The sequence below is a fragment of the Sorex araneus genome, chromosome 1 (assembly GCF_027595985.1).
Source record: "Sorex araneus isolate mSorAra2 chromosome 1, mSorAra2.pri, whole genome shotgun sequence".
NCBI lineage: Eukaryota > Metazoa > Chordata > Mammalia > Eulipotyphla > Soricidae > Sorex > Sorex araneus.
Window position 1 is genome coordinate 428,790,244 of NC_073302.1, and position 18,008 is coordinate 428,808,251.

Genomic DNA, 18,008 nt, shown 5'->3' on the forward strand with positions numbered 1-18,008 from the left:
AAAATTTAAATACAATGTCATTTATAATTACCACCCCGCCCCCAACTAACTGCTTAGGTATAAAGCCAACAAAACTTGCACATGACTGAAAAACATACAATGCTGATGAAAGAGACCAAATAAGATCTAAATAAATAGAGACACATGTGTAAATGGATTGGAAAATACATAGTAAAGATGCCAATTTTCCTCAAATGTATGCAGACGTTTAATGAGGTTCAAATCCTAGCAATTAAAAATAAATGTAAGTATAATATTCTAAAACTTGAGTGGAAAAGCAAAAAAAAATAGCTAAAATAATTGTTCGAAGAAAAAACAAAGTGGGAACGATCAGTCTAAACAATGTCCAATATCCCATGCACTAGACAGTTTCAGTAGTCAAGACCGGTGTTGGCAAAGGTAAGGACACATGGATCAATGGGACAGAAACAAGACCCATAAGAATCGCAACTGATTTTTTACAAAGTGAACATGCAATTCAATGAAAGAAAGGTAACCTTTGTCACAAGGCTGGGGTAAGTGGACACTGGTAAACAAAAGTCAACCTTGACCTAAGTCAAACACCTCATTCAGAAATATGTCAAAGTGTATCATGGGCTTCAGTGTAAATCCAAATGCCATAAGGCACTTCGAAAAAATACATAAAATCTTTGGCATCTAGGCTAGGCAGAGTCCTTAGACTTGACAACAAAAGCATCATCCATCGTATAAAAAACAAACTCAGTGTGTGAATAAATACCCAAAGACAGTAGAAACAAGGGCCAGGAGGACTGGTTCATGGGAGGAAGTTTGCCACAGTGGGGGAGCTGGGTGGCAGTTAGGACAGACAAGGGGCCACTATGACAATGACAGTTGGAAATGACCACTTTGGACAAAAACTGAGTGCAGAAAGGAAGTAAAGTGATATACATTATAACCTTTCAGTAACAGTATTGCAGACATTTCATGTCACTGTCATCCTGTTGCTCATCGATTTGTTTGAGCGGGCACCAGTAACATCTCTCATTGAGAGATTTATTGTTACTTTTTTTGGCATATCCAATACGCCATAGGTAGCTTGCCAGGCTCTGCCGTGCGGGCACGACACCATGCCTAAAAAGAAAATGAGAGGGGCAGGAAGGGGGTTAAAGGTCAGGCTGGAGAGAAATCAGGGTCATTAAGTGGCAGGAAATGTGTACTGGTAAAGGAATGGATATTGTAACTATGTATATCTCATAGTGATAAAAAAAAAACCCAAACTTTTTTTAAAAAAAAGCATCATCCATGAAAGAGAAAACTGAAAAAAAATGAACTTCACCAAAATTAAAACAGAACAAACCAAACCTGTTAAAGAGGTTGAAAAGACAAGATACACACTGAGTAAACTATCTACAAACCCTGTATCAAACAAAGGCAAAACTGTTAAAAATTCAACAGTTAAAAATTAGAATATAGGTAAAAGACATGACAGAGGTTTTCCTGAAGAAGAGCTACAGATGGCAAACAGGTACAAACAGACATTCAACATCATTAACCATTAGGGAAATGCAAATCAGAGCTGCGGTGCTATACCATCAATCAGAGTTGCTAAAATAAAACAATGGTGACAACATCAAATGCCAGTGAAGATGTAAAGAAACTGCATCATTCTTACATTGTTGAAGAGAATGTAAAATATGGTGCAGTCAGTATGGAAGAGTTTGGAGGTTCCAGGGCCAGAGATATAGTGCATTGGGGAGTTGCTTTCTTTGCAAGGAGCCAACCTGGGTTCAATTTCTGACATCCCACCTGGTTCCCCCAATCTTCCCCAGCAGTTATCCTTGAGCACAAAGCTAGGAGTAAGCCCTGAGTATTGCAGGGTGTGGCCCCCAAATAAACAAACAACAAAATCTGGTAGTTTCTTAGAAACAAAAACAAAATATAGGGGGCTGAAGCAATAGCACAGCAGGTAGAGCGTTTGCCTTGCACACGGCCAACCTGGGTTTGATTCCCAGCATCCCATATGGTCCCCTGAGCACCGCCAGGAGTAATTCCTGAACGCAGAGCCAGGAGTAACCCCAAGGCATCGCTGGGTGTGACCCAAAAACCAAAAAAACCTAAAAAACAAAACATAGAAACTATAAATACAAGTAACACATAACCAGCTATTGCATTTCTGGGAATTTATGCCAAAGAAAAGAAGACAAATTCACATAAGCTCATCCATACCTGAATTTTTATAGCACCCTTATATGAGATAATGAAAAAGTGGAGATAATCCAGATGTCCTTCCGCAGGTGAATGGTTAACACATGGTTCCTCCATTCCATGGGAATGTCAACAAAGGAGTGCACCACGGATACACACAACCCCCAGGACACCTCTCCAGAGATGGGTGCTGCAGGAAAAAGCCAATCCCAAACACTGCATACCCGCTGAGCCCATAGATACAGCTCTTGTGAAATGACATGGTGACAGACGCAGGAAGAGATGAGTGGGCTCAGGAAGGAGTGTGGGTGGGCGGCACATGTGGCTTTCAAAGGGCAACATGAGGGTCTCCAGTGGGCTTGACCCATCCGGTAATCTAGGCTCAATCAAGGGCAGCATCACAGCTATGGTCCTATGCTTCTGGTTTGTAAGAAGTTACCAAGGTAAACAGTGTGAAGGTACGTGGAATCTCTGTGGAATTTGGTGGTATTCCATGTAGCTGTGCAATAACCTCCAAATAAGAGGTTTTTTTTTTTTTTCCGGAAAGTATCAGTTTAAAAATCTCACAATCCAAAAAAAGGTAGATCACTATGATTCATAATTTTAAAGGACACAAACTGAATGGTCGAGCATAAGCCCCTTTAAGAAAGATGACTTAGTTCATCTTTTAAGGAGCTGGGCTCAAATACCTCAATTTAAAAAAATTAATTTCAGAGAGTTTGATAATTAGATGGATTTGGAGTCAAATTTGATGACAAATTTGGAACTGAGGGAAAAAAAAGTTTTCATTTACAAATCCCAATTCAACTTCCCAAAGAAAACAGTATGAAGACAGAGACAAATCTATATATTTGAAATAAATCTCAGCTTTTAAAATTTTTAGTTTTAAGAAGGAATGAAAGATCCAAAAAGAAATGCATTCTGTATTTTAAGTCCTTGGGGAGACAAAAAAAGAGATACTTTTTTATCCAAGTGTTTACATCAAAGACTAGTTTATTCCCAAAGGGTGGGTGAGAGTTGGAGAGGAGAGAGGTGGAGCTGGAGGTGTTGGTGGGATCTTTGGAGAAATGAGGCTGGAGAATGCTGCAGGGACAACAGAGAACGTGGCCAGAGCTTCCCAACCTCATCCTGCATACACATCCAGGGTCTAGCTCCTTTACTGAACCTCGATACATCACGTCATTCCTGTGCCACAATTTCCTCCTCCAAGATAGAGAATATATATATATATATGTATATTTACCTCATTAAACAGGCTAATTGCAAGGATAAATATCTGCACAGTGCAGAAATGATGAGGAGGGGGGACGGCCCCAAGAAAAGGTATCTGCAAAATTCGGTTCAATGAAGCATTTAATTTTAGTCTGTTGTGTGTGAGAAAATATGCATCATGGCAGATAATGATTTTGAAGGGAACTGGAGACAGAAAAAGACAAAGTGAAGGAGATTTAGATGGAGTCAACATCCCAGTGTATTTTCTCAGTTGCCCTGAGATTATTGGTGGGAAATTCAGGGTTGCTAAAGGCATGCTGTATCACAATCCTCTAGCAAACCTGGTGTAATAGAACGGATTTTCTCCAGCAGGCTGTAGAAGATTGTGCAGGGGGTGGGGGAAGAGGAGGGGACACCTAAACTAAACAAATAAACAACTCAAAACCTCCCAAGATTACAAATCCACCAGAGACCTGGGGAGTAGTCTTTATTATGGCACTGAAAAATGCAAAGGATATAAAAATAAGCAGTAACACACTCTCAAATCTCATTTTACCTGAAATGCAGCACTAATTTAATTTTGCCTGGTATTTCAGTTACTCACTCAAGTCCATCTGCCTCCACTTGAAGTTAAGCTCTTTGATTGCAAAAATCACGATTCACACTCATCCTTCTACGTCCCCTAATCCATAACTTTGCATGTAATTGGCACTCTTCAAACACGGAATCAACAGACGTGCACATATACAATCCATTCCCACCATTCACGGGAAATGAAGACCACCCTCTTCTGACTCTACTGAGCCTTAGTCCTGGAACTTACTGAACTACATTTCTTTGATTTATAACAAGATGAATTATGGGAGTGGACATGTTTATGTCAGTGGACATGTTTTAAAGGTAAATCTGAGCCCAGAAAGACCTCAGGCAAGAAAGTATGAAGCTTTGAGTTACAATTTATGGCAGATCAGGCATTACTGAGCTGCTATTATAGTTAATAAAGGTCGATTGGGTTTTTAAGAAGAGTTTTTGTTAGCATTATCTTTACTCACCAGTGTCCAGTCTCGTCTTGACATGCTGGTACTTTGGGTTCCGTGGTATCCTTTTGGTCAGATACTAAAAAAAAAAAGGAAAGAAAATTCACAATCAATGGGATTTATGCCCAGGTAAAGGCTGGCCACACTGGTAAACTGGGTCCAATACTTGAAAAAAAAAAAATAAACCTGAACAAATGTTAAAATCCCATCAGGTCTAGAGATGGAAGCGTTTGGCTCGGTCCCACTGTCCCTTTAGGTTTCCTCTCAGCCTCTCCCTGGATGAAGTTGGTTATCTTGCTTCTGTCAAGACACTTCAATATTGTCACGATCACTGTCACTTCATGTAGTCAGGAACACAGCCTTTCAAAACGACTACTGACCTATAGCCCCAGTGGCTCTCCCATGAGTCCCCTCCAGCCCACTGCTGCCACCCAGAACACACCACCCACTTTGGTCCGGCTGCCACTGTCCTTTGGGCACATTTTATTTTTCCTAAAATGCCTTCGAGGTCACCTTCTCCGGGAGCCATCTTGCTTGATTTTGTCCACAGCTCCCCTAAGATGGGGTCCATGGTCCCAGCAGATGTGCCAGGCTGGGACCCGTCAGGCAGCCTCCCGCCGGGTGGCTGAAACCTGAGGCCCCACAGATGTCACCAGGATGGGGGCTGCTTGGGCAGCGGCTGGGCCTGGCGTGCATTCAGGGTAAGTTTATGGTTTACAGAGAAGCCTCTGCCCGGGGTGTCCCTCGGCCTGTGCTCCAGGAGTGAACCCCAACTCCAAGCGAGAGACAGAGGGCCAGACTGCCAGGGCCCTTGCACAAGCCCCTGTGGCGTGAATGTAGACATTCCCGAGCATCCTGTCCTGCTCAGGGTTTTCTCGGGTTTTGCCCTGTTCGTTTCTCCTGCCCTAAGTGCCAGTAGTGAACTCCTCCCAGCAGGACTGGCAGCTGTGGACGAGGAAGTCAAGAGTGGGCTTCATCCTTTCCCACACATTCCCATGCGTAAGTGACCCGAGTGTCCCCTCCAACGTCCCACGCTCATCCAGTTCTCGAAATGTAACCAAGGCCTGCCTCGAATGCCTTCCCTCAATTCCTCCGCAGGCAAACCTGACCTTCCTCGGCCAAGCTGCCCCCCCGGGAGAAGGCGGCTCTCTCTCTGCCCTGCCTCGCAGGCTGCTGACCACCCGGTACCACAGTTTCCTCCTTGACCATCTAGCTGCCGTGGTCTCAGTTTCCCCAGAGGCAGGGGCAATAACGTGCTCCACTCTGTATTCGCCCGAACGGAGCGCGTCGGTGCTTTTACTGATACTCACTCCACAAAGAATGTTGAGAACAAATACTGTTTCAGCTAGACCAGAACGTCAGGCTCCAAAACCTGTCTCAGTTGCCCTTGCAAAAACATCATTAACTGTAGTGTGCCATGCTGGGAGGGTGGAACAATGCACAATTTATTGACAAAAATACCAGGGCACAAGCTCTGCAGCTTGCGGGAGGCCAGGCTCAATGTCCAGGAAACACAGTTATCCCACGCACTGTCAGGCGTGGCCCCAGAGGCCCCGACCTCCCAAACAAAACAACTTGTCCAATGACCCCCAAAGCAGTAAATACAGCAAAATTACATGTATTACAAGTAGTACATGTAATACGTGTACTTGTCTTGCAAAACATTTGTTGGACAGATTTGAGAAGAACTTTTTTTATTGGGAGGCTACGCTGAGTGATTTTCTAAAAAATCTTATTTATCTTTTAATTGAATCATTGTTGAGATAGACCCTTACAAAGCTGTTCGTGATCAGGTTTGTCATACAGTATTCCAACACCCATCTCTCCACCAGTGTACATTATCCAGCACCAGTGTCCCCAGTTTTCCTCCCATTATCACACTCCCGCCCCCATCCCAACCTGCCTCTATGGAAGGCACTTTTCTTCTCTCTCTCGCTCGCGCTCTCTCTCTTTCACTTTCTCTCTCTCTCACTTTCTCTCTCTCTCTGGATGATTTTTTAATTTTGCCATTTTAAAAAAAAGGAGTCAGAGAGATAGTAGAGAGGATAGGGTGCTTGCCTTGTATGTAGCCAACCCAGGTTCGATCCCTGGCAAACCATATGGTTCCCCGAGCACTGTCAGGAATAATTCCTGAGCGCAGAGTCAAGCGTTATCTCTGAGCACTGCTGGGTATGGCTCCAAAACAAACTGAAAAACCACCAAGCTCCTTTTTCCATCCCATCAGCAGCTGTTGTCAATACAAGACAGTGTCTCTCACCCTAGTTCCAACAACCTCCTACACAAAGATGAAGAAGAATTTAAGTGAGAGAAGAAAGATGTCCTCAGACTGAAAGGGGAATTTTAGGGTGAGTTCCCCCGAAGAAGACAATCTTTGGGCAAAAAGAAAACAAAACCAAGCAAACACGCACACAAGAAAGCATGTGCCTGCCCGGTAAACTGAGTCAAGAAAAGCGAAGTCAAATGTCACTAGGCTAAGACGTTTTCTTTTCTCCTTTTGCCTGCTCTATTTTTATTTTTTTTTTTTTAAAGAATGATTTCTATACACTGCTCTTGTTTTCACTTGTTTTCTTTCCCCCTAGAGTTTCCTAGCAAAGCGTTTCTTGAAAACTTCCAAGCGCCTCTCTGCTGACGCCGGGTGGGGGGTTAGTTCTCAGACCGACGCCAACATAGCTGAGGAGTGAGGGCGTCCCGGGGGAGCAGGTGTGGCGGCAGGAGAATGATGGGGGGAGAGAGTGCGGACAGCTGCAGGCCTGGTGCCCCCGCCCCCGCCCCGGTTTTCCCTTACAGACTCTAATGAGAAACCCACACGGCACGGCCTCCCCTTCGGCTCCCGCTCTCTGCCGACTTCCTAGTCCCACCTCGGCGTCGGAGCGCGAGGAGGTGGCGCCAGGCCTGCCTTCAGCCTTGCTGTGGGGCTGGACTGTTCCTTGACCTACTGACCAAGTGACTTTCCTCTCCCCCATCCGATGACGCACACAGGGTGGAATGGGGGCGCGTGGAGGAGCTGAGGAAAGCGGCAGCTTCCAGGAAGCCCGTCCACTCGTTGCCTCGTTCCGCCGTCGCTGTGCTCGGGCCCACCAGGAGCGGGTCTCTTGTGAATCACTTGACTAGAGTTGTCCGAGTAGCTCTGAGAGTGGCCACTGAATCCTGGCCTTCCGGTGGCTGGCACAGACGCTGGGGGAGAGGGGTGCACTAGAGGATGCCGCTGCGTGCATGACGGGACAGGCTGGGTGCAATCCGGGACAGTGAAGTGGGCACCTGACTCTGGAATTAAGACAGCCCAGAGCCTTTCCAGAGGGCTGGCCTGCGAGGGAGCCCAGGACACCAGGGGCGGAAGGAGTCTGGGGGGCTGTTAACTGGGTCCTGGCAAGTGGTGGACAGTCACCCACAGAGAGCCTTGGGTCGCCGTGAAGAAATCTGGAGGTGGGGAGCCCAGGACTGGAAGGCAGCTCTGATCACCGCTGTACCACCAATGCCACCCGCCCCACAGATGGTCCCGAGCACTGCTGGGGTCACCCCTGAGCACTACAGCGTGTGGTCCCATCTCAGAGAAAAAGAAAAAGAGAGAAACCTGAGATCTGTGGCCTTCAAGCATTCCCACTGCCAACGCTGGGGAAATATCAGGCTGCTGGGAGCGAGGGAGAGAGGGGAAAGGGGGGCTGGCTGCTAGGGGGTCTAGTTTGGAGGAGACAGGCGTGCCAGTAGGAGTGACGCCCATGACAGGAGAGGCGCCCACCGCCAAGAATCAGCTGGCCCCAAACATCAACCGTGGTTCATTTCCGAAAGTGGGGAGGAGGAATACGTTTGGGAACTAGTGGTGTGGACGATGGGAAGTCATGGAAGGACCCCTGAGGAGGGTTCCTGGGACTCTATTTCCACTCTAGCATGGCCAGTCTGCCGGTCAGTGGAGAAGCAAGCCAGACCATGGTCAAGGACAGGGGTAGGGAACGGGCTGCTGTCGGAGGAGGGAGAGACGGAAGAGTTTCCCAAACCCTCCAAGCTGTACAATCAATGACTTGAAACTGGCATAACAGGGATGGAAGGGGACCAGAGATTCAAGGGAAAGCAGGTCTGTGTGTGTGTGGGGGGAGCGGGGGGCCAGAGGGGGGATGGATGGCTGAGAAAGGAAGCAACAAACTGGCTATCTGGACCTGGCGCTCGGGAGAGGGGCCTGTGCTAGGAAAGACAGGAGGACTGGGAGCTGCCGGCCTGTAGACAGTAGGTAGAAACAAGATCACCCTGGAGTATGTAGATCGAGAATAAACCCCCCCAACAAGTCAATTTGGGTGAAGAAAGGCACCGCAGATGAGACTCCCAGGAGATGAACAGAGCGTGCATTGGGAAAAATAAAAAGTTTCAAGAACAAAGAGGTGGTTTCAGGTCAAAGAGCACAAGGTCAAATGGGAACAAGCAAACAAGAAAGCAGGCTGGAGCTGGACCACCAGGTGTGGCCCCAAAATGAAAGCAAAAACAAAACAAAACCCCCAAAAACACAAAAACAAGAACACAGGTAAACTAAAACAACAACAGAGAATTGGGCTTTAATTGAGCAAATCAGGTCACTGCTGATTAGCTTGGGTGGACACAGATACTGTACATGACAGGAAAACCAGCTGACTGAATGAATGAGAGGGAAGCAAAGAGAACAGCAGCCAGATAGTCTCTGGTTTTCCTTCAAAAGTTGCTGAGGCGGTTGGAGAGAGAGAGTACAGGACTTGCTTACACGTGGCCCACTGGGGTTCAATCCCTGGCACCATACATGGTCCCCTGAACTCCACCAGGAGTGATCTCCAAGCACTGAGCCAGGAGGACCCAGACACAAAAAACCAGAAAGTGGCTAAGGAGTGGCTTTTGTTGTCTGGCAAGAAAGGAGAAACCTGTGGATGCCCAGAGGCTAGTGGGCTGGGTGAGAGCTTGCAGAGAAGGTTGGGAGGATGAGTGAGGCCCAGGGACAGGCAGAAGTTCAGCTCTGAAAATACAGGCACGGTTCTATACAAACACTTCTACAGGGACACTATTCCATAGACACACTCAGCTCGATCATGCATGTACATGCAGATCAAGATCCTGATGAAAACTCACCAGGAGGGTGGAAATGGAGAAAGTTCCTGCTCTTGGTATCATCACTTGCTGGCTGGGAGAAACTGCAAATGTCAATGACCTCTTGAGGGTCCCCAGCTCGAAGAAAGGGGACAGGAAATAATGCCCTCCAGAGGAGAGCAGGGAGGGAGCCCGAGCACTGAGTCGGGAGTAGCCCCTGAGCACTGCTGGCTGTGACCCCAAAGCCAAATAATAATGAAAGTCCCTCAAGTTTCTGCATCCTGCTGCAGCTATTTACCTTTTCCTCTGCTTTCAAGACCCGACACCCCGTGGCTTCTAGGAAGATACCTCCCAAGAGCCCACTGGGTGGATCCTTACACACTGGCCTTTTTTAAAAAAAAAAAAAACCGAATCACCGTAAGATAAAGTTACAAAGCTTTCTGAGATCAGGTTTCAGTCATCCCACCACCCATGCCTCCACCAGCCTACATTTCTCACCACCAGTAGCCCCCAGTATGCCTCCTGCCACACAAATGTCAAAATGTCAAAATGGATTAAGACCTTGACATTAAACCAAAATTCAAGGAAACAAAAGCATCCTCAGAACCACATGACACACTGAGCATCACTGGGTGTAGCCTGGGCAACCCCAGAGCATCAACATAGGAAGGTCGTGATGATCCCTATCAATGTATGGACCAAGCAGCCTTGCAGACTGAGTCCTAGCAGTGAATCACTTGACTAGGTTGTCTGAGTAGCTCTGAGAGTGGCCACTGAATCCTTGAGAAACCAAAATCCTTTGGAAGCCCCCCCAACCTCCTCTACTTCTATTAAAAAAAGAGAAAAACACAATTTACAAAATAAAGTATAAACACTATGGGACAGCATTGATAGAAACTACATTTGCATTACTGGAGATCCAGAAGGAGAGAGAAACAGAAACAGAGAAATGTTGATAGAAGAAATAATAGTTGAGAACTATCCCTGACTATAATACAAGGATTCAACACTCATTTTTGATTAACTAAAAAAAACTTTGAAAACAATGAGACAGAGGAAAGGGACATGAAAAAAGCAATCCCGTTCACAATTGTGCCCCAGAAAATCAAATACCTTGGAATTAAACTAAAGAAGAAAAGGACCTCTACAAAGAAAACTATAAAACGCTACTCCATGAAATAAAAGAGGACATGAGGAAATGGAAACATATCCCCTGCTCATGGATAGGGAGAATAAACATTGTCAAAATGGCAATACTCCCAAAAGCATTATACAGATTTAACGCGATCCCTATAGGGATACCCATGGCATTCTTCAAAGAAACGGAGCAAGCAATCCTAAAATTTATATGGAATAATAAACGCCCACGGATAGCTAAAACAATTCTTGGGAAAAAGATGATGGGAGGCATCACCCTCCCCAACCTTAAACTCTACTACAAAGCGGTAACAATTAAAACAGCATGGTACTGGAACAAAGGCAGAACTGCAGACCAATGGAACAGGGTGGAATATCCCCACACACCACCTCAAATGTATGATCATCTAATCTTTGATAAAGGTGCAAGAGATGTGAAGTGGAGCAAGGAAAGTCTCTTTAACAAATGGTGCTGGCACAACTGGACAACCACATGCAAAAAAATGGGCTTAGAACTCGACCTGACACCATGCACAAAAGTCAGATCAAAATGGACTAAAGACCTCAACATCAGACCACAAACCATAAGGTACATTGAAGACAAGGTAGGCAAAACCCTCCACAATATTGAAGATAAAGGTATCTTCAAAGATGACACGGAACTAAACAATCTAGTAAAAACAGAGATCAACAAATGGGACTACATTAAGCTTCTGCACCACAAAAGATACAGTGACCAAACTACAAAGACTACCTACAGAATGGGAAAGGATATTTACACAATACCCATCAGATAAGGGGTTGATATCAATGGTATATAAAGCACTGGTTGAACTCTACAAGAAGAAAACATCCAACCCCATCAAAAAATGGGGCGAAGAAATGAACAGAAACTTTACCATGGAAGAGATACGAATGGCCAAAAGGCACATGAAAAAGTGCTCTACATCACTAATCATCAGAGAGATGCAGATCAAAACAACCATGAGATACCACCTCACACCACAGAGGCTAGCACACATCCAAAAGAACAAAAGCAACCGCTGTTGGAGAGGATGTGGGGAGAAAGGGACCCTTCTACACTGCTGGTGGGAATGCCGGCTAGTTCAGCCCTTTTGGAAAACAATATGGACGATTCTCAAAAAACTAGAGGTTGAGCTCCCATTTGACCCAGCAATACCACTGCTGGGAATATATCCCAGAAAAGCCAAAAAGTATAGTCGAAATGACATCTGCACTTATATGTTCATCGCAGCACTGTTTACAATAGCCAGAATCTGGAAAAAACCCGAGTGCCCTAGAACAGATGACTGGTTGAAGAAACTCTGGTACATCTATACAATGGAATACTATGCAGCTGTTAGAAAGAATGAGGTCATGACGTTTGCATATAAGTGGATCAGCATGGAAAGTATCATGCTAAGTGAAATGAGTCAGAAAGAGAGAGACGGACATAGAAAGATTGCACTCATCTGTGGAATATAGAATAATAGACTATAAGACTAACACCCAAGAATAGTAGAAATAAGTACCAGGAGGTTGTCTCCATGGCTTGGAGGCTGGTCTCTCGTTCTGGGCAACTCAGAGAAGGGAACACCAAGTAAAATGTGGTTGGAGGTCATGTGGGGGAAAGATGATGCAGGCCGAATATAGACTAGAGACTGAACACAATGGCCACTCAACACCTTTATTGCAAACCACAACACCTAATCAGAGAGAGAGAACAAAAGGGAATACCCTGCCATAGTGGAAGTGTGGGGTGGGGGGAGACGGGACTGGGGAGGGGGAAAGGGATGTTGGGTTTACTGGTGGTGGAGAGTGGGCACTGGTGAAGGGATGGGTTATCAAACTTTGTAAGGGAGAAACATGAGCACAAAAATGTATAAATCTGTAACTGTACCCTCATGTTGACTCACTAATTAAAAATAAACTATTAATTAAAAATTAATTTATTAATTAATTAAAATTAATAAATTAATTTTAAAAAGAAGCTCATACATGTCAGGCATGTGCTTCATCCCTGTAAACCATATCTCCAGCCCAACCTTTTCAAATGTCTACAGCTGCTATTGCTATCAATAAATCATATTAGATCTTAAAAAAAAAAACTGAAAAAAGCGGCGATAGAAGGAACTATGGCTCTATAGTAAAGGCCATATACAATAAACCCATAGCTAACTTCAGAATCACTGATGAAAAGCCTAGAAACCGTTCCTTCAAGATGGGGCACAAAGCAGGGATGTCCATTCCCACAGCTATGCTTCAAGCAATAGTCAAATTCTTGACAATAGCAATTAAGCAAGAAAAAGAAACAAAAGAGGTTCAGCTGGAAAAGAAGTTGAATTATCAGTATTTTCAGATTATAATATATACAAAACCCTAAACACCACAACAAAAATCTTAGAATAAACCATTAAAGTAGAAGGCTACAAAATAAACACACAAAAATTAGCAGCATTTCTATATGCAACCAATTAACTAGAAGAGAAAAAGAAAAGACAAAACCAATGCCACTTGCAGTTGTGTCAAAAAAAGCATTAAGAAACTTAGCGTCAACTTGACAAAGAGGGTGAAAGACACATCAAAAACCATAAGCCACTATTAAAATAAATAAAAGACACAAGGAAAGAGAAAACATTCCATGTTTCTGAACTGGAAGAATTAGTACTGTTAAAATGACCATCCTACCCAAAGCATTTATACGGATTCAATACAATCCCCAACAAAATTTCTAGAGCATTATTCAAGGGCACAGAACAGATAATGCTAAATTTGCATGGAAAGCATAAAACTCCCCAAATAGCCAAATCAATTCTGAAGGGGAAAAAACGGAAGGTAGTGCTTTGTCTGACTTTTAGACAAATGGAATAGAATTGAGAGCCCAGAAATAAACCTTCAGATGTATTAGTTTACAAGACAGTTAATTTACAAGAAGGAGCTAGGCACAATGAATGGAAGAGAGGGTAAGAAATCCTCTTCAACAAATGGTGCTGGAAACCAGTAGCCACATACAGAAAAAAAAAGGGGGTGGGGAATGAGATAGAGATCTCACACCACACAAAAGATAGATTCAAAATGGATTAAGACCTTGACATTAAACCGAAATTCATAAAATACATCAACAAACACAGAAAAAACTCTACATGATAATGACTTAAGAGGTGTCTTCAATTATTCCACTCTATTGGCAAGGAAACAAAAGCAAAAAAGAAACAAATAAGACAAGATAAAAAAAAGTTTCTGCACTGTGAAAGAGACAATGAAAAAAATGAAATGTTCTCTTTAATCAATGCTAGGGCATACTCATTTACCAAAAGTCTGACAAAGGACTCTCATCCAAGATATATAAAGCATTCACAACAAAACTCAACAACAAAAACAAACAACCCTATTGGAAAATGGGGAGAAGATGGACAAATGTTTGTCCAGTGAAGACACAGAGATGGCCAACAGGTATATGGAAAAATTGTTCATCCTCATAAGTTATCCGGGAAATGCAAATCAAACAGACCATGTGATACCACCTCACACCAGTGAGAACAGTTATGTCAACATCTACAAACAACCAGTCCTGGTGGGGTTCGATGGAAAATGAACCCTATCTATCTGGCACAACCATTAAAACAAACAATATAGATACATTCCCAAAACTTATACAGTTTCCTTAAAATTTCCAGCCATTTCACTCCTGGGGCCAGAGAGACAAGACAGCAGGTAAGGCACTTGCCTTGCACCAGCAGACCGGGGTTCAATCCTTGGCACCCCGTAAGATTCCCTGAATCCACCAGAGTGACGACTGAGTGTACGGCAAGGAGTAAGCCTTGGGCACTGCTAGATGTGGCCCCCAAACAGCAACAACAATGACAACAACAAAAGCCAACCAAAAAAAAAAAAAAAAACAAACAAAAACCTAATTCCACTCCTGAGAGCTACCCCAAGAACACAAACACATTAATTTGAAAAGATATTTGCAGCCCTGTGTTCATGATAGCATCTAGTAGCCAAGATGCTGAAACCACCTGAGTGCTCGACAATAGTGAGTTGGTTTTAAAAAAAAGTGTATGTGTACACAATGGAATAGTATTCAGCTGTAACAAGAAACCCAACTTGGATAGACACAGAGGGTATCATGTTAAGCAAAATCGATCCACTGGAAAAGGAGGAAAGGATGCCAGCAGGAAAAAGATGCCAGATGATATTTGTGGCACACAGAAATAAAGCCAGGAAGTGGACAGTGTCCAATGGAAACAACCCCCTGGACGCTGACAACAGAAGTGAAATTACCAGTAAGAGTTGGGGGTTAGGATGGGGAGCACGAGAAGTAACCTGGAGACCAGGGGCAGGATTTGGGGTATTTTGGAGGTAGCAGTGGTGCAGTAAATCAGTAACTAATCACTAAAAGCATAAACATTAACACTATTGTAAATGTTACGTCGATTACTATAATAAACATTTTTAGGCAATCTCAAAATATAACACATTGATCCCACTTATGTGTAATTCTCAAAATGATAAAATTACAGATAGGGAGAATATAGAATAAGTGGTGACCAGTGGTGAAAAAAGAGGGGGAGGAATATGGATGGGATTTGGGACTAGGTGGCACATGGGAGATAGTTGTGACAATAGTTTAATGCCGTATTTTAACTGTAAATCTACCCATTTGCAAGTTAATTTTTAAGTTTATTTTCAAAACAGAGCTTAAGAATTAGAAACCCAATTGCAGACATTAAAACCCCAAAAAACTCACTGGTGGAGGGATGGGTACTCGATCATGACTAAAACGTAAGCGTGAAAGTTTGTAAGTCTATAACTGTACCTCATGGTGGTTCATGAAAAAATAAAAATTAATTAATTAATTAATCCCCAATAAACTGGGAGGTGAAGTGAGATCTATCAAAATGAGCAAAAAGACAAAAAATGTGGAAAACAGAAGGTGAAAATCCGTGAGTCAGTCACACAGACCCGATATCAAAATAATGTATTTGAAAAGAGAAGATGGAAAAAAATCAACATTGTTTAAAAGGCAATTCAAGATGACCTTTATAAAACCTTTCTGAGGCCACCAAAATCAGGGATTATAGACCCAAATCAAGGAGTTATCTTTGTGAAATGTCAGAACACTGTGTTGTAACACAAAGAATCCACAAACTTCCAGAAAGAAAAAAAAAAAATCAAGTCACACACACCAAGGAGCATAGTTGACTCTGGCCTTCCTGGCAACACCAGATGGTAGAGGCCCATGGCACAATGCTTTCCATTGGCCCAGGACTCCAAGAATCTGTGCTCTATCAAACTGCCACCAGGCAAGTAAATGTGAAGGCAAATAAGAAATCAATGTTCTGAATACTTGAATTTCAAGAAACCACTAGGAACTGTGCTTCACTAAAACAATAAAGTAAGTGGAACCTCTTCATCCAGGGACACAAAGAATGTCTTCTTGCTCCTCCTCCATCCCTCTTTCCGGTATTACTAATGTCAGTAACGGTTGTGGCACCAATGAGCAACCCACGTGGAGGATCTATAGTCCCACATACCTTCATTTCTCAAAGCTGATGGTATACCCAAATTAAGCACTATTTCTTAATTTGGTCCATCATCATTAACTGTATAGATCTCCATGGTGCTAAGTATCCTAACCAAACTCTCTCTTTCCAACCCTGCCTTCCACACATCCAATCCTCCACCCTGCGGCTTGCAATGCAAATCTGATGGTGTCACTAGCTTCCAGGAAACAAAAACTTCTGAAAACCATAACCAGCAAGCAAGGCAACAAGTGGTCATCAAACTGTTCCTGGCCACAGCTACTTCCCCTGCAGTGCCATTACTGCTGATGGGGTGCCTGCTGGACCTAGGTCCAGTCTTCTAATTTGCCCCGTTCCACTCATGCTCCCTGGGAGATGAAACGATTGGCAACTTGTGTCTGACATAAAAGGGCCAGAACTTCAGCCATGTACACAGGCTTGATGGCCGTCCTTGCAATCCAGTAAGCTTCACACTCCCTTACCTGGGGTCAGCGGGCAGTTCTACCTGGGAGGAAGAGGGTTTTGGGGTTTTTGTTCTTAATTTTTGGTTTGGAGCCGCACCCCGTGGTGCACATATATGCATGCCATGCAACTCCCATGTATTACTCTGATGTCACTCCTTGGAGGTGCTTTTGGGGGTGGTTGTGGGGCAAGGCGGGGGGGGGGGGGGGGCGGCAAGCCACACAGGGGCTGGGGATCAAACCCCCAATCTGCAGTCCAGCCTTTGGAGCTATCTCCTGGCGAGGGGATGCTTCTGCCTGGGCTAACAGCCTTGCCTTTTCAGGCCGTGGCCAGGACCCTCTGCCTCTCCTCCTCCAGCTGAGTCTGCCCTCCTCCTGGGGCTCTCCTAAGACCTTGGTCGCCAGGCGTCTTGTGACCTGGGCCGTCTGCAAGTTTCCCCTGCAAGCCCAAACTTAGGAAAGGACGACGGCCTTGTGCCCTTCACTCTGTTTCCAGCACCCAGTGCGCCAGAGGAATGCAACAGACGTGACTGAAGTGGAACTGGCACCCAAGGAAACAGTCAGGGAAGTCAAGAGTCGTCGAGAGAGGGGGGGGGGGGCGCCGAAGGCACATAAGGGATGGTCGGCCGGACCCGGCTCCTCCTGCAGCCCCTAAGTCGGCGATGCCAGCAACTGGAGACTTGGCACCTTTTCGCTGTTCGCTCTTTTTGGTGCTGGGGCTTCGAGGGAGCTGCTGTTTCTCACTCCCAGACCTGCAGCCCTTGGCGGGAAGGGGCTGTCTTTCTGCACTTCGCTCCTCTGGGGTGGGGGGGCAAACCCCGCTTGCAAGAAGCAGCAGGGGCCGGGTGGGGAGAGGCCTCTCGCGGGCACCAGCCCCAGGCCCCCGGGCCCGGCGTTCCCCGGCGCCGCCCCGCCTCCCTCGCCTCCCAGACCCCTCCTCACGCCGGCCGCTTCCCGCCTTCCGGGCGGCGGAAGTCGCCGGCGCCTCGGCCCTGCCCACGTGGAGCCCTTTCCGGTGCGCCCGCCCCCGCCGGCTCTCCGCTGCGGACCTGGCCCTCACCTCAGGGTTCCCAATGTGCCTCCGGACAGACATATTTGCTCCAACCGACCACGCTCGGGCTCCCAGCCTCGCCGGTTGCCGCTAGCCCTAGCTTCCTACCCCCACCCTCTCCGCGCTCTCGGCCACCTCCCTGCAACCTCGTCTGCGATTGGCCGGCTCTGAGCGGCCAGCCAATGAGAATCCCTTTTGCTGTCTCTTGGCGGGGGTCAAAGGAGAGCGCGGAGCGGCTGAACGGTTGCCCCAGCAACGCGGGACGCCGGCGGCGGAGGCCCTTTGTGCGCTCCCGCTCGGGTCCCGCGGGCTCGGGGCTTAGCGCGGGAAGAGAGGCGCCGGGGAGGGGGTGGGGGGGAGCCGGCGCCTGCGCTCGAGA

The 18,008-nt window shown here is 45.6% G+C and overlaps 1 protein-coding gene across 1 annotated transcript in view; it reads right to left on the reverse strand.

Moving 5' to 3' along the window:
* The window catches only part of CEP41 (centrosomal protein 41), a 50,865-nt gene extending 33,107 nt beyond the window's left edge, over window positions 1-17,758 (reverse strand). The window contains exons 1-2 of the mRNA XM_004608258.3: window positions 17,639-17,758; window positions 4,431-4,494 (exon numbers count right to left, since the gene is read on the reverse strand). Coding sequence (XP_004608315.1) covers window positions 4,431-4,494; window positions 17,639-17,671 — 97 coding nt within the window. The 5' untranslated portion in view covers window positions 17,672-17,758. The remainder of the gene's footprint in view (window positions 1-4,430; window positions 4,495-17,638) is intronic.
* Window positions 17,759-18,008: the final 250 nt, after the last annotated feature.